This window comes from Budorcas taxicolor, chromosome 10 (genome assembly GCF_023091745.1).
Source record: "Budorcas taxicolor isolate Tak-1 chromosome 10, Takin1.1, whole genome shotgun sequence".
NCBI classification, from domain to species: domain Eukaryota; kingdom Metazoa; phylum Chordata; class Mammalia; order Artiodactyla; family Bovidae; genus Budorcas; species Budorcas taxicolor.
In genome coordinates, this window is record NC_068919.1 from 21907377 (window position 1) to 21929475 (window position 22099).

At 46.8% G+C, this 22099-nt stretch overlaps 2 protein-coding genes across 4 annotated transcripts; both read left to right on the plus strand.

Annotated features, from left to right (window-relative positions):
* Positions 1-136: 136 nt before the first annotated feature.
* On the plus strand, positions 137-8678 carry PRMT5 (protein arginine methyltransferase 5). Its single transcript, XM_052646280.1, has 17 exons — positions 137-254; positions 907-1025; positions 1324-1409; positions 1567-1701; positions 2054-2166; positions 2497-2546; positions 2755-2918; positions 3355-3516; positions 3692-3769; positions 3862-3920; positions 4008-4130; positions 4210-4385; positions 5258-5367; positions 5614-5707; positions 5889-6005; positions 7159-7223; positions 8137-8678. Exons 1-17 carry the CDS (start codon positions 145-147, stop codon positions 8287-8289), a joined length of 1914 nt encoding a protein of 637 aa, XP_052502240.1. The 5' UTR covers positions 137-144; the 3' UTR covers positions 8290-8678.
* A 1276-nt stretch (positions 8679-9954) lies between these two features.
* On the plus strand, positions 9955-19768 carry RBM23 (RNA binding motif protein 23). 3 transcript variants are annotated; one of them, XM_052646334.1, is made up of 17 exons: positions 10609-10962; positions 11228-11249; positions 12466-12496; positions 12689-12741; positions 13388-13463; positions 14029-14186; positions 14658-14702; positions 14832-15005; positions 15253-15306; positions 15457-15574; positions 15671-15823; positions 15908-16045; positions 16591-16656; positions 18087-18282; positions 18369-18500; positions 18589-18673; positions 18758-19768. In XM_052646334.1, exons 4-17 carry the CDS (start codon positions 12719-12721, stop codon positions 18759-18761), a joined length of 1422 nt encoding a protein of 473 aa, XP_052502294.1. In that variant the 5' UTR covers positions 10609-10962; positions 11228-11249; positions 12466-12496; positions 12689-12718; the 3' UTR covers positions 18762-19768. The 3 variants fall into 3 exon arrangements, with proteins under 3 accessions (XP_052502296.1, XP_052502293.1, XP_052502294.1); XM_052646333.1 differs by having other exon boundaries at positions 10608-10962; positions 18589-19768; XM_052646336.1 differs by lacking the exons at positions 10609-10962; positions 11228-11249; positions 12466-12496; positions 12689-12741 and adding an exon at positions 9955-10115.
* The last annotated feature ends 2331 nt before the right edge of the window (positions 19769-22099 follow it).

Sequence of the window (22099 nt, forward strand, 5' to 3'; positions counted from 1 at the left end):
CCACCCTTCCTCCTCCAGCTCTAGAGCCGTGGGAGACGCTCTGGTTGTTAAGGTGAAACGTCCCGCCTTCTGGGGGCCTTTTTCCGGCTTTGTGATTGGCTGCTAGCTTCAGGGAATCTCGGCGTGAATTGCGCGAGGGAAAAGATGGCGGCGATGGCGGTCGGTGGTGCCGGTGGAAGCCGCGTGTCCAGCGGGAGGGACCTGAATTGCGTCCCTGAAATAGCTGACACACTGGGGGCTGTGGCCAAGCAGGGGTGAGGGCCTGGATCTCCGCGAGCTGAATGCGGGGTCCGAACTCGGGGACCGAGAGGGACAGACCAGTCATCCCCGAGAGGCAGGGGTGAGGGGGTCGAAGTGGATGAGACCAGGGCGGGAGAAACCATTTAGTCCTTCGGGGGGAGAAGCCTCGGGCCCTGGAGCTTGAGAGGAGGGCGGGAAACTTATTGGGGGCGTGTGGTCACTGAACCCCAAAGTCGGAGGAGTTATCAAGTAAACTCAAAAAGGGGGCGTAGAGACCTCCAGGGCCCCGTATGAGATTGGGAGAAATAGTTAGGAGGTTAGGGAGAGGAGAGCTAAACCATGAGGGGGGATACTTGGGCAGTACTGCTGCCGATCTGGATGTGACAGTCTCGGAAAACCAGTGACAGCAGAGTAGAAAGTCCACGTGGTGTGGATATTCATCTTTTCTCTTAACTCATCTTTTCCATGGCTGTGTCCTGGCGAGAAATTGAGGCACAGTGCAGCGGAAGTGATATGCCCCAAGGTTGGCTGAATTCAGCAGTCTAGTCGGGTCGCTGGTGGCAGCTGAAAGGGTTGTGCAGAATCAAGAGAGCCAGTCCAATTACTTGGATCTCTGGGCACTGCTGCTGTCTTTACATGACGATTCTGGGTCTGTCGCGGTTGTAGGTTTGATTTCCTCTGCATGCCTGTGTTCCACCCGCGTTTCAAGAGGGAATTCACTCAGGAACCTGCTAAGAGTCGGCCGGGCCCCCAGACACGATCAGACCTACTGCTGTCAGGAAGGGGTAGGGAGCATCCCACATGCCCCTTAATTATTAGAGGCAGTAACAACTTATGCTTTATCAGTGCCTTCCTCCTCTTCCTTTCTTCACTTGGATATATTGGTTCGCCCCACGCATATAGATAACTCCTTACCTACCTACTAAAAGCCTTAGTTCCCTATTCTGTCAGGCTCTCCTGTATCTGTGATAGAAAAAGTCTTTGTCTCATCTCTAACTCTATTCCCTGTTAAGAACTAGAAATTGAATGAGTAAAGTGCTGAACCTTATTTAGTCTTTGTCTTTCTTGGGTGGGGGAGTGCAGACTGGAATACACTAATTGTGGGAAAGCTTTCTCCGTGGATTCGTCCAGACTCAAAAGTGGAGAAGATACGCAGGAACTCTGAGGCGGTAAGACTGACCTCTTCACTGACTCTAAATATCTGTAAACAAGTTGGGTGGGGAGAGCACTTTTTCCCCACTCTGTAACTTAGTAAATTTGATATAATGCAATTAAAGCTATTTGAGTTGCTAGCTCTTAACTTTATCCTTTTAATCTCTATTCCAGGCTATGTTACAGGAGCTGAATTTTGGGGCATATTTGGGTCTTCCAGCTTTTCTGCTGCCCCTAAATCAGGAAGATAACACAAACTTGGCGAGAGTTTTGACCAATCACATCCACACTGGCCACCACTCCTCCATGGTATGGCAAGGGCTTCCTTTCCTGCTCCATATTATGATAGTCAGGCTGTGCTAAGTATCTTCTTGTTCCTAGCCATTTAGTAAAGGGTGCATTTGGGAGAATTGAAATGTCAGTACTGCCTACCCACACTAAGAGTGGTAAGCAAAGTATTATAAAACGTATAGAATATCAGTTATTTCCCGCAACTTCCAGAGATAAAAGACAACATATAATCACAAATTGGGAAAAGGATATAAGGGGATTAGCTTGAAATCTGGATCAAGATCTTTTTAATTGAAGGAAGCTTTCTGGACCCAATGGGTTCAAAACAGTTCTAAATAGGGTGTGGAACCTATTTATTGTTCATGTGCAGTTCTGGATGCGGGTGCCATTGGTGGCACCAGAGGACCTGAGAGATGATATAATTGAGAACGCACCAACTTCTCACACAGAGGAGTACAGTGGAGAGGAGAAGACATGGATGTGGTATGTTTCCTTTTGCCACTGTACCTGGGGTGGAGGGAAGTAGAGTGGAACTTGTAGGAAGGTCTCCCTGAGGTGTGGTGATTATTGGGCCATATGTATTGATGGAGCTTCCCTGGTGGCTCAGACAGTAAATGGTCCGCCTGCAATGCTGGAGACCTGGGTTCAATCCCTAGGTCAGGAAGACCCTCTGGAGAAGGAACTGGCAACCCATTCTAGTATTCTTGCCTGGAAAATTCCATGGACAGAGGAGCCTGGAGGGCTGTAGTCCATGGAGTCACAAAGAGTTGGACGTGACTGAGCAACTAACTTCTGTGTTTTAACTCTGCACAGGTGGCACAACTTCCGGACCTTGTGTGATTACAGCAAGAGGATTGCAGTGGGTAAGTCCACAAAGATCCTGGGATAGGTTATCGTTCTCTGAAGTCCTGTGACTAAAAATCAGGAGTCTCATGTATACTTGGCTGCTGGGGCATACTTTCTCCATGCTTTAGTCTGCCTTGCTCTTAAGGAGGAGACAGATCTTGCACAAAAGAGCATGCAAAGATTCTGGCCTATATGATTGACAGGTCTTTGTTTTCCCTTTTGTAGCTCTTGAAATTGGTGCTGACCTCCCATCTAACCATGTCATTGATCGTTGGCTTGGGGAGCCCATCAAAGCAGCCATTCTCCCCACCAGCATTTTCCTGACCAATAAGAAGGGATTTCCTGTTCTTTCTAAGATGCACCAGAGGCTGATCTTCCGACTTCTCAAGGTGTGTAGTGGAAGGGTTCTAAAGGTGTTCCAGTTAATCTTGTTTTACTCACATATGTGTGATGGGATTTTTTTTTTTTTTTCTTTGTGAGGCTGATTCTTCCTCTCTAATTTCTGGAGCTCAATTTCAGCAAAGTTGAGGGCCTTGAGAGCAAAAGGACAAATAGCAGTAGAAGCCCCAGAACCATTTCAAAAGGAATCGGGTATCATGAGAACTTTGCCGAAAGTTTGATCTAAGAAGTTCCAGCAATGATTCATGGGGTCCCTGGGGCCAGGGTGATGCTTATGTGGTATAGGAGGGCTCTTGTTGCTTTTGTTGGTATTCAGAGGTATTTGGTGATCTGGGCCTTATTTTATGCTGGAGCTCTTTGGCCATAAGCTTCAATAATATCCTCTTGGTTCAAGGACTGTGTCTGATGGCCTACTTATTCTCACAGTTGGAGGTACAGTTCATCATCACAGGCACCAACCACCACTCAGAGAAGGAGTTCTGCTCCTACCTCCAATACTTGGAATACCTGAGCCAGAACCGACCTCCACCCAATGCCTACGAACTCTTTGCCAAGGGTTATGAAGATTACCTGCAGTCCCCACTCCAGGTGGGTCTGGAGTGCACTAAGAGGATGGAGGTTGGGGGAGGAAATGTATCTTGAGAGCAGGTTCCATAAAATCTCACCGGAGCTCAGGAGACAGTGGGAAGGTTTTGGTGTTCTGGTGCATTGTCCTTGCCAAAAAGTGGCTAACTTACTCTGTCTTTTTCCTCTCATTCATCAGCCACTGATGGATAACCTGGAATCTCAGACATACGAAGTGTTTGAAAAGGACCCCATCAAATACTCTCAGTACCAGCAGGTACAGTGTGGGTCTCAGTGTCAGGCAAAGGGCTGGGGTGACCTGGGTGAAGATGGCATTATAGCCACAGGATCTTCCCTCCTTCCCCTCAGGCCATCTATAAATGTCTGTTAGATCGAGTGCCAGAGGAAGAGAAGGACACCAACATCCAGTGAGTGCTCTCTGCCTGATTCCCAGAGATGTGCATGCCTGCCTCTCCACATGTACAGTCAGCTTGACTGCTCCCTCTGTTTCTTAGAGTGCTGATGGTGCTGGGAGCAGGCCGGGGCCCCCTGGTGAATGCTTCCCTGCGAGCCGCCAAGCAAGCTGACCGGCGGATAAAGCTGTACGCTGTGGAGAAGAACCCAAATGCTGTGGTGACGTGAGTAGCAACCTTGATGCTGGGAAGTTTGGTCCCAGTGCCAGGTTTTCTTTCTTCTGACTCGTTTCATCTGTTTCAGGCTGGAGAACTGGCAGTTTGAAGAATGGGGAAGCCAGGTGACAGTAGTCTCATCGGACATGCGGGAGTGGGTGGCTCCAGAGAAAGCAGATATCATTGTCAGTGAGCTTCTGGGGTCCTTTGCTGACAATGAACTGTCACCTGAGTGCCTGGATGGAGCCCAGCACTTCCTAAAAGGTGCCTCCAGGCTGGGGTGTACTGAATAAGGGGATTGGATTATCAACTGGGAAGGCTCAGTGGGGTTGGGGAGGGGTGGGTGTGGCAGCAGCTTAGAAGAGGTTACAGAGTTTAGGGGAGGCAGGGCAGACTCGGGTCAGTGCCCTTAGCAGGTGATACAATCTTCCTGAACCTCGGGTGTGAGTGTTCACATCTGTAAAATGAGGGGAGCAGACCAGAGCAGAAACTTTAAAAAGGTATTTATTTAGTCATTTGTGGCCGTGCTGGGTCTCCGTTGCTGGATGGACTTTTCTCTAGTCGGGGAGAGCGGGGGCTACTCTCCAGCTGCAGTGGAGAGCATACTCTCCAGCTGCAGTGGAGAGCATACTCTCCAGCATTCCTGGGCTCCTCATCGCAGTGGCTTCTCCTGTTGCAGTGCACAGGCTCTGGAGCGCACGGGCTCAGTTCCTCCTCTGTGTGTGGGATCTTTCCAGATCAGGGATTGAACCCTTGTCTTCTGCATTGGCAGAGGGACTCTTTACCACTGAGCCACCAGGAAAGCCCCCAGAGCAGAGATTCTTAGTCTGAGATCTGTGGATTCCCTGAACTGCCATGACATGTACCTTGGACTTAGCTTTCATCATTAGCGCAAAGGAAAGAGAGTTAAGGACCATTAGATTAGAATACTTTGGGTTCCTTCCGGTTTTACTCTTTTGTGACTCTAAATTAACCTGGAAGTAGAATGCCTTAGGGTATGAGCGGGGGGCAGGGTGGCCTGGGAATGTGACAACATGGAGCTGCCTGGGTCTCTTTTGATGTGGGAGGTCTGGGCCTTCAGTACAGATGCACCATTTCCATCCCCTGGGAAGTAATGTGCCTCTTCTGCTCTGCAGATGATGGCGTGAGCATTCCTGGGGAGTACACCTCCTTCCTAGCTCCCATCTCCTCCTCCAAGCTATACAACGAGGTCCGAGCCTGTCGGGAAAAGGACCGTGACCCTGAGGTAAACAGCCACTCTCTTCTGGGGGTCTCTTCTCTCTTTAATGCTTTTTTTTTTTCTGTCAGCATAACTGTTTCATTCCACTGGAAGAGATGAAGAGGTGAAGTAGTTGAGGATGTGGGAAAGTGACTGAAGTGAAACTACGTTTTTATCTTTGTCTGTGTCCCTAGAGCTTGAGCTGCATTCCCTGAGGAATTAGGTAGCTCTTACCTGTCTTCTTCAGATGTCATTTTCTCTCTCTTGGGACAGGCCCAGTTTGAGATGCCTTATGTGGTACGACTGCACAATTTCCACCAGCTGTCTGCACCCCAGCCCTGTTTTACCTTCAGCCATCCTAATAGAGGTGGGTTCCTGCATGGCTGTCCTCTGACTGAATGGGGAGCTCACCTCCCTGGTTTCTTCCCTTGCTGTCCTGGGTTTATCTGGCCTCTTATCTAGTCTTCCTTTCCTGGTTCCTGCTTATGCTTTACCAAGTTGTCTAGGGTTTCTGGTTCCTCATCACCCACACAGCTCTTCCCTGACAGATCCTATGATTGACAACAATCGCTACTGTACCTTGGAGTTTCCTGTGGAGGTGAACACAGTGCTACATGGTTTTGCAGGCTACTTTGAGACTGTGCTTTATCAGGACATCACTCTGAGTGAGTGTCTGGGGCAGTGGATGGGGGTTTAAGAGTATGCTACCTGGGCAGCTTATGTATTTAATACATGTTGCATTTATTTATTTATTATTTTTTAATATAAATTTATTTATTTTAATTGGAGGTTAATTACTTTACAATATTGTATTGGTTTTGCCATACATCAACATGAATCCGCCACAGGTATACACGTGTTCCCCATCCTGAACCCCCCTCCCTCTTCCCTCCCCATACCATCCCTCTGGGTCATCTCAGTACACCAGCCCCAAGCATCCAGTATCATGCATCGAACCTGGACTGGCGATTCGTTTCATATATGATATTATACATGTTTCAATGCCATTCTCCCAAATCATCCCACCCTCGCCCTCTCCCACAGAGTCCAAAAGACTGTTCTATACGTCTGTGTCTCTTTTGCTGTCTCTCATACAGGGTTATTGTCACCATCTTTCTAAATTCCATATATATGCGTTAGTATACTGTATTGGTGTTTTTCTTTCTGGCTTACTTCACTCTGTATAATAGGCTCCAGTTTCATCCACCTCATTAGAACTGATTCAAATGTATTCTTTTTAATGGCTGTGTAATACTCCATTGTGTATATGTACCACAGCTTTCTTATCCATTCATCTGCTGATGGACATCTAGGTTGCTTCCATGTCCTTGCTATTATAAACAGTGCTGCAATGAACATTGGGGTACACGTGTCTCTTTCAATTCTGGTTTCCTTGGTGTGTATGCCCAGCAGTGGGATTGCTGGATCATAAGGCAGTTCTATTTCCAGTTTTTTAAGGAATCTCCGTACTGTTCTCCATAGTGGCTGTACTAGTTTGCATTCCCACCAACAGTGTAAAAGGGTTCCGTTTTCTCCACACCCTCTTCAGCACTTATTGCTTGTAGACTTTTGGATCGCAGCCTACATGTTGCATTTAGAGTCAAAAGGAACCGAGCAGTCAGTGAATGGAGATCTTTGATGACTTGTTTCCATGTTTACAGATGAGACTGTCCTCAACCTAGGCAAAAAACAGTGTCATGGAGACCTCATTTTGTTGTTGTTAATTTTTATTGGAATATAGTTAAAACAATGTTGTGTTAGTTTCAGGTGTACAGCAATCAGTTATTCTCAATTTTTATCATTATTTTGTCCACTTAGGTATCCGTCCAGAGACTCACTCTCCCGGGATGTTTTCATGGTTCCCCATCCTCTTCCCCATTAAGGTAGGTATCACCTTAAGGCTCCTTGGGTTAAAAAGTAACTTATGGCATTGATGTTCTGCCCCTTTCCTTCTCCCAGGATAATGCTTGGCTGTGACCCTTGTTCTGTTCTCACATGCATTTGTAGATGTTGGGATATTTGCAGTGGCCTTCCACCTGGCTTCCTACATCTACTTAGGCTATTCTTCTGTTCATTCTGTACCTGGAGCAAGAGTCATTTTACAAAAGCACAAATATGATCCTATCTCTGTCTCCTGCTTCTAAAACCCTTCAATATCTTTCCAGTTCCCTTAGGATAAAGTCTGTTTTGTTATTGGCCTTGGCGCATGGCATGTGGGATCTTAGTTCCCTGACCAGGGATTGAACCCACGCTCCACACAGTGGAAGTGCAAAGTCTTAACCACTGGACTGCCAGAGAAGTCCCAGGATAAAGTCTTAAATCTTCCTTAGACTTGGTGTGATCTAGTTTTCACCTGCCCTTTCAGCTGCTGTCCTTTGTTTACATCGCTTCAGTCCTTGGACCTTCTTTTGGTTCCTCTAATACCCCATGTTCTTTCCTGCCTCAGGGTTTCACACCTTTGTCCTCTGCCTATAAAGTTCTTGGCTTATTTTCTGACCCAGGTGACTTTATCTTCCAGGTCTTACTAGACATTCTTATTGTCAGATAATTTTCCCTGACCTCGTAGACTAGGTTAGCATTACTTCTCATAGGTACTGTCCCTGTTTACAGCATTCATCCTACTTTTGATTATTTGTTCAGTGTCAGATTGTTCAGTTCTGATTATTTGTTCTGATAGACTTCAAACCTCATGAGGGTTGGAATGTTATATTTGATCATTATCTCCACACTTAGCTTAGTACCTTGCCACATAAAATTCAGTAGCTCCACCCTGAACTTCCCTCTTTCTTCTTACAGCAGCCCATTACTGTGCGTGAAGGCCAGACCATCTGTGTGCGTTTCTGGCGATGCAGCAACTCTAAGAAGGTGTGGTATGAGTGGGCTGTGACGGCACCGGTCTGCTCTGCTATTCACAACCCGACAGGCCGCTCTTACACCATTGGCCTCTAGCCCTGCCTGCAAGTGTCTGGAGCCTTGGAAGCAGCTGCAGGTTCTGTTCCTGTGGCACAGAAGGTGCAGTACACCATGGGCTCTGATTCACCATGCCCATCAGAGAGGAACGTTTCAGTCTGCTTTCCTACCTTACGTCAAGATGGCAAAGGAGGAGAATTGTGGGGCTCACGCTACCTATCTGTGAAGACTTCAGGCTTGAGCATGAGGAATTCATGTTGGATCTGTGGCTACTCCAACGGGCACTCAGCCTCAAGGGCTCCCTGGGATAGCTCTGAGAACATGTGAATTGAACAAATTTTCAGCCCTCTTCCCTGTCCATCTCTGTTCCTATTTTGATGGCTTTGTGTAAGGAGGAAATACAAATAAAATGAGGTTATGGTCTTTCCTGCTCTAACTCTGCTGCCTCCTGCCTCTGCTTCTTCAACTATTACTTACACATATTCAGATCTATGCTCTTATCCAATACTTGAAGGGGCCTAGGTTTATTTCCTATTTAAGAAGCTTAGTGGTGACTCTTGGACTCCCAGGTACAAGTCTTTCTGAGCAGCTACAGAGAGGTCTTGTCCTTTAGGACCTGATTAGGTTGTTTTCTGGGGAGGAGGCATGGAGTTTGCTGCCACGGAGAGAGATGGGGTAGTGAGTGAAGCCAGCTTCCCTTCCACCTTCCTGAGCTGCTGCACTACCAGCTCCTCTGTGACCTCTTGGGAGCGTTAACTGGAAGTCATCCACACTTATCCAGCAATAAGCCATGTATTTTGTTAGGGTAAAATCACAGGATTAGTTTGAAGTCCTAAAAGGTAATCTAGATCAAGTCTACATTTTTACAGAAGAGGAACTGGTATAATGATAAAAAGTTAATATTCAAATCACACTCAAATGGTTCCTGAGTTCATGGCCGTCTCCCATGTTTTAAGCAGCTACGTTTTTGGCAGCTGTATTAGGCAGTTGAAGTCTGGGAGTTCTGGAAGCTCCTGGAATGTGAGGGTGGACGTCAGATAGACGGCTGAGTACAGCTGCACCCAGTCACCTGAGAAACTGCCTGAAGTTTACCCTTGCAGTGGGAGCTGTAGGGGGCACTGATTTCGATTGAAAAGCGTGTGAGATGTGGAAGAAGATAAACCTGTCACAGACTTGTGAGGTCCAAGCGCTGAGCGCAGGAGGCAGCGGTTGGGAAAGTTGTACAGACAGAATGGGGATGTGGAGCTCAACACCCCTCCCCTAGGGAAGCAAGTGCAGTTGACCTCCACAATGCTGTTCTGGATAAGCCCGACTTGAGCTCCTTGGCAAATCAGTAAGGATGGCCAAGGACCTCAACTGCACCTCATTACCTCGCGGTGTTGGCCCAGACTACCACTGTGCTGGGAGCTGGGGAGGAGGGTTCTATCTCAGTTCTCGGACCGCTTTCCCCGCTTTCTGCAAATCGTTTAACCAATGAGAGCGATAGGTGGCTACCTAAGGACCCTTCTGCTTTCCTTGAGTCCCGGCAAGGTTAACCAATCAATGGGAAATTGGCTGTTGCCAAGAGACCTTTGAGTTTGGCTCCACCCATACTTAGGATTTTAGCCAATGAAAATCTGTACTTTGGTCTGTTGCCGCGAAACCCGTGAGATAAATTCCAGCGCCTGAATGTTTCGGCGCCTGCGCAGATTGGGGAAGGTTCTGGAAGGCAGTGGAGCTGCCGCCATTTTGCGGGAAGAGGAGTAGCTCCGGCTCTAGTGCTGCTTTTATTGCCGAGTCTCTGGAAGATAGCGGTGGTGCGTGTCCCCCGCCACACCCAAAGGAACAGGGGGAACCGGGACCCCCGCTGCGGGGACCCGGAACTGGTAAGAAACCCCGAAACCGGGTTCCCCCCGCAACGTCACCTATGCGTGACGTTGCCGCGCGGCCCCTCCCCTTGACGTCACAGGCAGAAAATGGAGTCGAGAGCAGAGTCAGGCAAACTTTTAAAATTTAGAAAAAAAAAAAAGTTTTTATTTTGACCTGGAAGTGTTCGCTGCCTAACTAATCACTGGCACGATTTTAGGGATCGGCACCCTCGTGGCTGTATCCTTCAGCGATGAAGATGTTTCAAGGATCCGAATGACTGGTCTCTTGGTCCCCATAACCTTGACGTTCAGGGTGTCCCACACTGTGGAGGGAGCATCGACCTACCGCGGTCTCAGAGGATTCGTGGGATCCGTTTTCAACCCCTAGTGGCGCCAGAGAGAGATGAGGAAATTGAGGTTTCTTCCTCAGTCTTCCTTATGTGGAAGACTTATGTTCATTATGTTGGCGGCTCTGCCCACATACTCCGTGGCGGTAGAGGAGCATAGTGGGGCCACATAGGAGGTTTTAGCATCGGGACGCTGGCCCTCACAGAGATGCTGCCAGTTACTTACTTGCAGGACCGTTTTTTGAGGCGTGGCCTTGGTTTGTTACACATGGGAATGTTTTTGTCTTCCTCATTGTTCTTGTTCTTAATTTGTTTGGAGATGTTTGTGCCCAGCTCAGTGACCAGACCCAGGAGGTGGCGCTGCCCATCACCCCGGGACTCCAGCGTTTGGTGAATGAATTCTGTCTGATTGGGGCTGACAGTGTATTTTCGCTCTCCTGTGGCCCGGCTGCAGTGGGGCTTAAGTGCTGGCTTGGGTCTAGTCTGTGTTATAGCACGGTCCGCGCCATACCATGATGGTGGGTCCCTAATGCAATTTTTGGAGCGGGGTTGGGAGAAAGCAGTATAATGTTTTAATGTATGGCATTGAATGGACTTTAACCCATAAGTTAGAACTTAAAGAGTTCGAAAACTCCTTACCTGAAAGCATATAAGTGTTTGGGACTTTTCTGCTATTTAGGACATCTAGAAGATAGACTAAACCCAGCAAGATTCCAAGTTTCAGAGTGTGCTAGTGTTTTATATATGTGTGTTTCTAAATATATCCATTCATTTGTTTCTTAGGTCTGACAACTTTATTCCACAGGTAGGGGTTCCTTTGTGAACTTATGTGAAAGTTGTTGCATATCTTAAGTTATCCCTGCACTGGACTAGCACTCAACAAAGAGCAGTTCTTGAAACTAGAAGCATTTCATTTGGAGAATTAAAGGCAGGCTATAAAAAACGAAGAGCTGTGTTATGACACTTAGAAATTTTGTATAGACTTGGCAGTCAGATGACTGAAAGGAACGGAGTTTGTAGATCAAAAACTTACTTATAGAACCATTTTTTCCCCCCACCATAGGTCAGATAGCATATATTAAAATCAGTCTGGTTCCTAATATTTTGAAGCATATACTGTACGTTTTTTTTTTTTTTGAAGCATATACTATTGCAAACTGGTTATCTCTATAAGCCACCCAATAAGATATGACTAATGAAACTGATTCTTTTCATACACCTGTGAGGACATTAATTCTCCAGATGAGTGTATATTTAAAAATAGACATCTTGGTATGCTGTGTACTTTTCTTTTTTAAGGAATTTCCTTTTAAGTTTAAGTTACAAACCACATGAGAGAGTGGTAACCTGAACATTAGAGTCAGAAGACTTCTGATCAAGGATCAGCTCCTCCATTTGAGCTTTGTGACTTTGGGCTGTTCACAGAACCTCCGTTTTTTCATCTGTGCATTAGATCCAATATTGCCTGTAGCATATGTTACCATTGATTACTAAATAAATGTAAGATAAGAGATTGAGTTCACTGGTTTTTGGACACCTATTTGATTTTGGTTTGGTTTCCATTTTAAGCCTTAAATTTGGGTCCGACTAAGTTTTATTGTTGGCTGCTTCCAAGAATCTTATCTTTGTAACATGTTTAGCACAGTGCCCAGCAATGTCAGGTACTACAAATGATAAATATGATTACTTTTATTAAATCATCAAAATAGGCTGTGCACTCTGTCTCCAGTCAAGACAGCATGATTGGATGATGCATTAGCTGCTTTAAAGAGGACAAAGCTCTTGTGTGTATGGAAAGTCTTAATTATAATTAGTCTCTCTGCATAGAAGTTCTTCAGATTAGTTTTTTTCAGTTTTATTAGGATATCAGTGACATAGAATAACACTATACATGTTAAGGTGTACACTCTGGTGGGTTTTGTTATGTACTAACACCCATGAAACTATCACCTCCCCAAATTCCAAAATGTTCTTTTATTATCTTTTCATCCTGGCCCCTCCCCACCTGTTCCTATCCTTAGGTAACCACTGACCTGCTTTCTGTCAGTACAGGTTAGTTTGCATTTTCTAAAATTTTATGTAAATGTACATCATACAGTATGTACTTTTTTTTTGATAACCTCTTTCAGTGTAATTATTTTGAGATTTATCTGTGTTACATATTTTGATAATTTGGAGTAGTAATCTTTGAATAATTTATCCTGTTGATTTCATTTGGTGTCTTCTGTGTTTATTATTTGACAGACCTGTGACAAAACAGACTTGAGAAAGACCATGGCTAAATATGAAAGCTTGGGGTAGGCAAGAAGTCCTACTGTATGTCCCGAGACAGAAATGCTTCAGACTGGGGCTGGTTAAGCCATCTTAATCATAGTTTTTCTGAATTACTCAAACTCTAGTTGGTGTTGTACAGAAAATGCTTAATGATGAATCCCCTCATTTGTGTGTGTTTGGGTCAGGGGTGTGGGGAAAAGCTTAGGACAAATTACTTTGTCTTAGGTATTACTTTGTATTGCTTTTAATTTTTATTCTTGTAGTCTTACCTTTTTAATGGAATATGTGCCAATTTAAGTTTAAAGCAGTTATTTATTCAGAATTTTGAATAGTAGAATGGAGGCCAAGTGCCCACTATAAATAGTAAGTTTGAGTACCTGCATTTTCTTTTAACAGGAAAAGGACTGTATTATATTTTGTCTCTCCCTAGACATCTAATTTTCTTCTAGACCCTGACCGTTTATAAGCCACAAAGCAGAACTAGTTCAGATCTGTAAGGTGCAAAAATAAATGTAGGGTAAGCAACAGCTGGTAAGATACCTTTGGAGTTCGAGAAACAAAACTGTATGTTCTGGTGTCTGTTTTCTTCAAAGGGAGAGGGAATGTGGGGTGCTGGAAGGGGAGGAAAAATATAAATGAGGTTCTTATGTATCTATGTCTTTTCCCCAGATCTGCTACAATGGCATCTGATGACTTTGATATAGTGATTGAGGCCATGCTGGAGGCTCCCTATAAAAAAGAGGAGGTAATATTCCCCATCTCACTCTTGGAATTGGGTTAGTAAGAAAAAACAGTTGTGGCTCATCAGTTTCAATGTTTTAGGAATTTTCTTTCCCTGTTCATTTATTATGTACAGTGGCTCTTCATGAAAGGTATAATCTTTCAGTAGTCACTGCTAGAGACCAGTACTCAAAGGCCATGCTTGCAGAAAGGGCCCAGAAAACTGGGGGTGAGGGGGCAACATAAAATTGGGATGGGAACCCTTTGCTTACAGCTGTCAATGACACAGAAGAAAGTTGCTGTATCTCAGACATAACTCATTTCTCACTGTCCTGGGAGATAGATGTTACTGGAACACATGTCGGATAGCTAACGTTTGACTTTAAAATCTCGTGTCTTCTTTTTGGGTAGTTTCCATCCTTCTCTTACTCTCTTTGTTAGGAGATCTAGGTGCTCAGAAACTGTTAAGGTAATTGAGAGTTTTGATTTCATGAGCTTTCTTCCTTGTCCACTTTGTTCTTGCCTTGCCCAATGGAATCTGTGTGTCTGTCACCTGATGCCTTGTGTTGTTTTCCTGGTGAACCCCTTAGGATGGGCAGCAAAGGAAAGAGGCTAAAAAGGACAGTCCCAGCAACACGACCAACAGCACCAGCAGCGTTGACACCAGTGGCTGTGGTACTGGTGGGAGCAATGTCACTGATGGGACCGGCGCCACCAGTGGAAACGGCACGAGTGGGGAGGCAAGCACGTGAGTGTGGCATGAGGAAGGGGGTTGGCCGCTTGGGGATGGAAAACAGCTTTGTCCATTATAGGAACAGCTGGAACAGAGAGGTGGTTGTTCATAAGACTTCCTACTTTAGTAATGGCTCCACTGGGTCATGGGAATAATGGTGATTTGGTGTAATGATCTTCCAGTGTAGACTTGTGGATCAGTCCTAGTTTTGATGTATTTCATTTGAATAAAATAACAGGAGGATCTCTGATTTGAAAACACCAGATACTGTTCCATTCCCTGGCGGGGAAATGGCCATTTCATATGCCTGGCAGTGTTCAGGGCTGTGTGTAACCTGATGTTGTACCGTTGTCATGAACTCCTGCCATACTGTCTTCTAGATTTTGGTCTTTTGCTGGTTTCTGTTTCATCCTAGCCTCACTGTCATTTGGTTTCCTTGGGAGAGATAATGAAACCTCTGTAATAAGAGCTGATACTCTCTCACAGGAAGAAGAGTCGGAGCCATAGTAAAAGCAGGGAGAGAAAACGCAGGTCAGTCATGCTGGGGACACTTGGGTTTTGAGAGTTATAAATGGAAAGATACCAGGGAAAGCTATACATGAGAGGCCAGAGGAGGTTGGTTTGTTCTTTAAGAAACTTAATAGTCATTTTTATCCATAGTCGTAGTCGAGACCGGGATCGTCACAGGCAGAAAAATAGTCGGAGCCGAAGTCGAGATCGGCAGCGTCGCCACCGCAGCCGTAGCTGGGATCGTCGACATAGTAATGAGTCACGAAGTCGAGACTGGCGTCGTGAGGATCTTGTACACTACAGGAGTCCACCGCTTGCCACTGGGTATCACCTTTTGCTAATAAGATCACCTTTGTATTCTGGGTAAAACCAAGTGCACCGTAGTCCCTGCCTAAGGGTGCTTGTATCCTGTTGTTGGGATGGGCAGGAGACCCGGTTACTGGAGGGGTGGTACTCAGAACTTGCATGTGTGATGAGGTGCTATAATCTTTTTTTCTCGTGGTGGAAGACTCAGCACTGGGCCAAGTGTGAATAGAGGTGGTTTTCAGTTTTCTTGTTCTCTGTTCTGTAGGCATAGGTATGGACACAGTAAGAGTCCTCATTTCAGAGAGAAGAGCCCAGTCAGGTGAGTTGATAATGAGCCCTCTTTGAGGGACTGTGAATTATGAGTGAAAAGTGGTTTGAAGCAAACCAGAGGAATGTGTAGTTCTCGAGGGCAGCTGAAGAACAATGCCCAGGTATTGGGAGGGAAGGTGTCAACAGCTGTGCTCTGCAGGGAGCCCGTTGACAACCTGAGTCCGGAGGAGCGGGACGCCCGCACAGTGTTCTGCATGCAGTTGGCTGCCCGCATTCGGCCTCGAGACCTGGAGGACTTTTTCTCTGCTGTAGGCAAGGTAACCCTCTTCTCCCTCTTAGTTGGCTTGGGGTAGCCTGTCTTCTATCCATCCCCCTTTATGCCCAACTCAGGATTTCCCTCCTGCCCTGGATAGGTCCGAGACGTCCGTATCATCTCAGACCGGAACTCACGTCGGTCTAAAGGCATTGCCTATGTAGAATTCTGTGAGATCCAGTCTGTGCCGCTGGCCATTGGGCTGACTGGGCAGCGGCTGCTAGGAGTGCCAATCATTGTACAGGCCTCACAGGTGAGCAGCCTGAGAAATGGACTTGAGAAGATGGAGTTGAATGTGGTAGGTGTGAGTGTAACCTATCATTTCCTCCTTCCGCAGGCTGAGAAAAACCGCCTGGCAGCCATGGCCAATAACCTGCAGAAGGGCAGTGGTGGACCAATGCGCCTTTATGTGGGCTCCCTACACTTCAATATCACTGAGGACATGCTCCGGGGCATCTTTGAGCCCTTTGGCAAAGTGAGTAGAAAGAGAGGGGAACCTCTGAAGGGAGTTGGAAACAGTGGGGAGGGTGAGTGTACCTCATCTGTCTGATCATGGATAACCCAATGCATGTTTCATAAGGGCCATGTGGGTCCCTCCTGGGAAAGTTGGCTCCATCTCTGCATTCTTACTGCTCAGGAGATAAATTAGGCACTGTGAAATCAAATAGTGGGGTCCAGATTAAGTAAGATGAGTCAGCAAAAGTGTTTTGGAAAAAAATGGTTTTTCTCTCTCTTTTTAAAATGATTTGGAGAGATATAATAGGTTGGTTAGAAAGATAGAGGTATTTAAAATAATCTAAGTAGGGGACTTTCCTGGTGGCTCAGTTGTTAAGACTCTGTGCTTCCACTGCACGGGGCACAGATCACAGATTCCATCCCTCGTGGAGGAACTAAGGTCCTTTGTGGCACATGCTATGCATGGCACATGCTATGCATAGCACAGCTGAACAAAAGCAGTCTGGGTAGGAAAGGTCAAAGGTGTGGCTTAGCCAGAAGATCGTTATTTCTTTTATTTTGCAGATTGATAATATTCTCTTGATGAAGGACTCAGAAACAGGCCGCTCCAAAGGTTATGGTTTTATTACGGTGAGTCTCCAGTCTTTAACTTTTGATTTTAGTTTAGGTTTGTCCACTTGTCTGATTTTGTAGCTCAGCTTCATCCTCCTCCCGTAGGAACAGTCTTAATGACCCATAAACCCTGCTGCCTGAAGCTTGGACTAGCCTTCTGCCCCTTGAGATGAATGCATTGCTTGAGATCTTGGCTTTGCTCCCACACTCTGTCAGTGGCACTGGTATGGGGTGTCCAGGAGTTCAGCCAGCCTCCCTGGTGCTACAACTTGCTGTTTGGGTAATAGTAATAATTCCAGGATGCAGCTGAGGTTGGGGGATGAGGGAGGTCAGGTATGGGCTTTATTGTAGATGTATGTTATAGATTTGGTATATTTGCATGATGGGGTGGGAATAAGAAGTTACATACTTTCCTCTGCTGCCCTGTTTGAAGCAGTTTCTCCACTGAGAAATACTTTCATATTTAAATACTATTGTAGGGAAAATAGTGAGGCCACCTAATAGTGGGCAAGTCTCACCTTTTCCTGACACTCCAACAAAATTGTCTCCCATAACTGGTTCTTCCATGTGACTCCAGGCTGAGGACTGGTTGCCAGCCACAAAGTCTGATAGAAGCTGCTATTTTCTGGGCTCAATCCAGGCAGCCTACACCCCCACAGTTGCCTGCAGGGCAGAGGGGAGGTAGGTTATGTTCTACCATGGGAATTGCTCATCACAGAAGTATCCAGTAAAAGCAAGCCACCTACATACACCACCTGCCTAGGAACTGTCATTACCACGTGCCAGGCCCTAGGGCAGGTAATACCAGAGTAAATAAAGCCAGCTGTGGGGTTCATGGTGTCAAGTACCTTCTTTAGCTCCCCATGTGACTCAGATTCAGAAAGGTTCCTCTGGCATCTTTCTGCCCTTGTGTTACTGCCTTTTAGGTCAACACCCTTGACACATAAACAGCAGACTAGGAATCCTTATTATGTCAGGCTGCTGCTGAAAGGGACTGGAGAGTTAGAGGCCCTGTGGCCAGTAGGCCAGAGAGGTGGGGTGGGACTGGGGATGCAATCTTGCTTTCAGTACCAGGCTTGTGCCCTCCTGAGGCTGTGCCTTTCCTAGTTCTTGACTAAGGACTGCAACTTACTAGTCCTGAGGGCTGAAATGAAACTCAGGAGCCTTGGATCTCAGCCTGTATTACTTCCATCTGATATACCCATTTGTGAAACAGCCAGTCAGGTGAGGCTCCCTACAGATAACTCACTGTTAGGTTCTTAGTGGAGCTGGAAGATTGAAAAGTGATTGCCTTTGAGTCAGCTGGAAAGGGTTCTTTTCAGAGAACCATTTGGGAGGATGGGTGAGCATGCGATTTTCTTGGGACAGTAGGACTAGGGAGTGTTTGTGGGGCTTTGAGAGCATGTTTCTGGCCAAGAGGTACCTGATACGCCCTGGGTTTCTTGTAGTTCTCTGACTCAGAGTGTGCCCGACGGGCCTTGGAACAGTTGAATGGCTTTGAGCTTGCTGGTCGACCTATGAGGATTGGCCACGTGACCGAGCGACCGGATGGTGGCACAGACATCACTTTTCCTGATGGAGACCAGGAGCTAGACCTGGGATCAGCGGGTGGCCGTTTGCAGCTCGTGGCCAAATTGGCAGAAGGTAGGTTTCCTTGTGGAGTGAAGAACGTGGGGTTGAGTTTTACACTAAGGGTTAGGACTTAACCCCACCTCTTCTTTCCCTCTGAGGCTCTGGAATCCAGCTGCCAACCAGCACTGCTGCTGCCGCTGCTGTGGCCCAAGCTGCTGCTGCTCAAGCTGCTGCCCTGCAATTGAATGGAGCAGTTCCCCTGGGCGCCCTGAACCCAGCGGCTCTGACTGGTAGACTTGAACTTGGGGAAGGGAGAGAAGGGTTAGGCCAGGAAGGCAGGAATACTCTGCTAACTCTCCGTGCCTCTCTTTGTTCTAGCTCTGAGTCCGGCCCTGAACCTCGCCTCCCAGGCAATCGCCTCCCAGTGCTTCCAGCTTTCCAGCCTCTTTACCCCCCAAACCATGTGAGTCACAAGGCCCAACTCGCGTCAGTGTTCATAGTTATTTTCTTCCTTCAGCTTCCTATTTACGTCTCCTCCTTGCCACAGGTAAATTAGTGGCTCGGTCCACTGCCTCCCTGTGCCTCTGGGTCTTGCCACTCCCTGCTCCACATCTACCCTTCCACGGCCCCTTCTCTCCGTTTTGTGGACCAAGCCATTCTGAGGGCATGAACACTGACGGTGGGGGAACTGGGGCCCCCCTTAGACACCAAGAAGGGCTCCTACCCACAACAGCCCCAGTGGAAATAGACTCTGCTGATCAAAGCCGCTGGTCGAAGAGAACAGCATCTTCACTTGCGTTGAACATCTGTTTCTCTGTGTTCATCATCTCCTGGGATGACCTTCATTGTCCTTCCCAACCACCTGTTACTGATTCTTCGATTCCTACCCCTTTGGGAAGGCGATAGGGCATTAACTGAAGGAACTAATTGCTCTCTTCCTGTACCTTTATCCTGCAATCTGTCACAGAAATCCCCTAAAACCTCTGGTCTGGGAGGACTTTGGAGTGTGAGGGGTTGAACCTTGCTGCTACAGGGCCCTGGAAGGTAGTGTGGACGTGGGCATTGGGAAGCCTGCCTTAGACCTCACCTTGGGGCCAGAACTGCTTCTGTGAGCTCAGGATCTTGCTGGGAGGTGTGGGAATAATCTGCCAGCCATTTTGGATGTCTTTGGGGTATTCAGGAGTTTAATGAAAGGTAGGGTACCTTTCTGGTACCATCCAGCTTTGTGTAGTTGTCTTTTCCTTTGGTCCAGGGTGGGAATATGGAGGGGAGACTGCTGCTCTCCACCACTTCCCTGTGCCTCTGGAGACTGGGCTCAGGCCCAGCTGTTAAAGCTACTCTTGTCCCCTTGCTGGACACATGAGCCCTTCTCACTGGATTTTATACCCTGTGTCTGTGTACATAAATATATATATATATAAACTTTGTACAAAAGGTATGTCCCACTGTTGTGGCGGCCGCTGCCCATATGTGTGTGGTCTCAGTCCCTTAGTGTGTCTGTCTGATGTTAACTTCTGAGCCAACACCACGAATGGTTCTTGGGATATAAAGTATTTATAATGTCATTGTGTTTTCTTTCCTTAATTTTTAAAAAATCTGATCTTTTGGAAGAAAAACAGACAAGACACACACCCTGTCTGTATCTGCTTTATAGTCCCATGGTCTTCATGCCCTGTGATCTCCACCTCTGTCTTTATCTTAATTATCTCTAAACACACTGCCCATTGGACATACTCTCCCACTCTGGCTCTACCTGGGGACAGATCTTGTCTTTCCACCAGATGGCAGTGTGACAGTAGCACATTCTGCACCTTTTTCTGGGGGTGGGGTGGGGTGGGGGGGTTGTGATCCTGAGAAGCTTAAGTACTAAGAAAGCCGCCTCAGCTCACCATTCTTACCCACTTGATCTCTGTGGCCTCCCTTTGGACCTCTTTGTGTAGAAATCCAGTCTAGTATCCAAAGGGGTTTGGGCATTATACATCAGGGCTCCCCTAGGCCTGAGGTCTGTAATTGTTCATCCTTTCAGTCCCTTCAACTCTTGCTTCCCGTATGGCTCAGCCTGGGACAACACAGGCCTGGGCTGATCCATGCATTCCAGGGAGTTGAGTATTCTAGGCATGGCCTTAACAAAGGTGAGGCATACCTTCCTCTGCCTGCTTTATAAGGCTTAGGACAGGGGGCCAGCCCAGAGCCTCGGTCACCAACTGCGGACCAGCCAAGAGAAGGTCTGAGGTTCCAGGGACACAGCTGAACCTCAGACCTGTCTTCCTCCTGTGGGCCTCCTCCATTCTTTACTGGTCTCTATGGCAACAATGTTAAGGCTTTATTGTCATGCTAAAAATATGGATAATTGCTGCTAGGTTTTTTAATTTGTCAGTTAAGGCTTCTAAGCAGAGTGCTAGTTTTTTGGTGGTGAGCTTCTGAGGTTGCTCTTGACACCGAAGTGTTAAGTACATGAAACCTACTTGTGGCACAGAATGCCACTGGGACTCCGGAGGGATTTCTAGACTGCTGCCACCTCACCCACTATCACCCCTACCCCTTCCTTATCCTTGTTTGCTCTCTCGACCTGAAGAAGGGAAGGAGGCTGCGTTATTTTTAGGTAGGAGCAGCTGGCTGTGGCCCAGTCCCCATGTAGTTATTGATTGGGATGCTAATGCATCCTGAGTTCAGTACAGACTGTTTGTATACATCATCCTAAGGCTGTGGACCAGGCCTCCCCATGGCAGTCTCGAATGCCTTCAGACTACGAGTACCCACAGGCCTTGCCTCCTGCCTCAGGTGGGCCCCATCACTACTCAGTTTCCTTATATTTCCATGCCTGGCTGCTTTGCCTTCCTGCACTGTGGGTCCTTCCACCTCAGTTCTTCCTTGCTCTCAGATCCTCACATAACATTTTGCGGGAGAAAGACAAGGATGGAAGTAAGGGGATGTCTAAGACAACTTCTGTTCTAGCGCTAACCCACATAAGGTGACAGCATCTAATGGATGACAGTGTCACTGCCTGTGACTCAAGGCCTTCTTATCACTCATAACACTGTAGGGGGTGGTTGGAGTGTAGAGAAGGGGCAGTAGGTAACCCCTTAGCTCAGCCTAATGTGGAGAAGCCTCGCTCAGCCTCCTGCCTGAGCGTGGTGGCCAAGCTGAGAGGAGAGAGGAGACTGTGAATCCGTTCCCAGTGCAGTCGCAGGCTCCCCACCAGTCTTCAGCTCTAAAGGGTTTTCACCTGACTTTTGGCTTACAGCTTCTGCTTTTGTCTTCTCTGAGGCAGCCCTGTTTTTTAAACTCCTGTATTCTTGACACTGGGATTCGTCCTGTTTCTTTCTTAGACTCTAACCACCCGCAGATGTGAGCTACCGTGGAAGCTGGGCTGTGACTTACGAACCTTTAGTCTTTGCGTTTTGCACTTATGAAAAAGGGAAATGAACTAAAAACTTGAAGATACTCTGTCATAGCCCCTCTTTTCTCTTAAAGTCTGGTGTGAATCAGGAAGTGTTACTTGGACAGTGAGAAGAGGCTATCCTGGCTCTGAAAAGTGAGTGGTGGGAGGTGGTTAACAATAATGAGAATTTATGCAGCATTTATTGTGGGTTAGGCATTGCTCTAATCATTTTATGTGTATTGTCATTTAATCCTCACAGTGACTCTCTGAAGTAGATTCTTTTATCATCTTCACTTTGTCACTGAGGAAACTGACACCCAAAAGGTTAACTAACTTGTCCCTCGATTATGTAATTAACAAGTTTGGGATCCCAGTCCAGACAGTCTAGCTTCAGATCCCTGATCTTAACCTGCTTCTCAGCATCCCTGTGAAAGCCAAAGCCTTGGAGTCATGGGGAAGTGTCACTTTTTCTGTCTCTGTGTCCATACTTCTCAGTATATCTTGAAT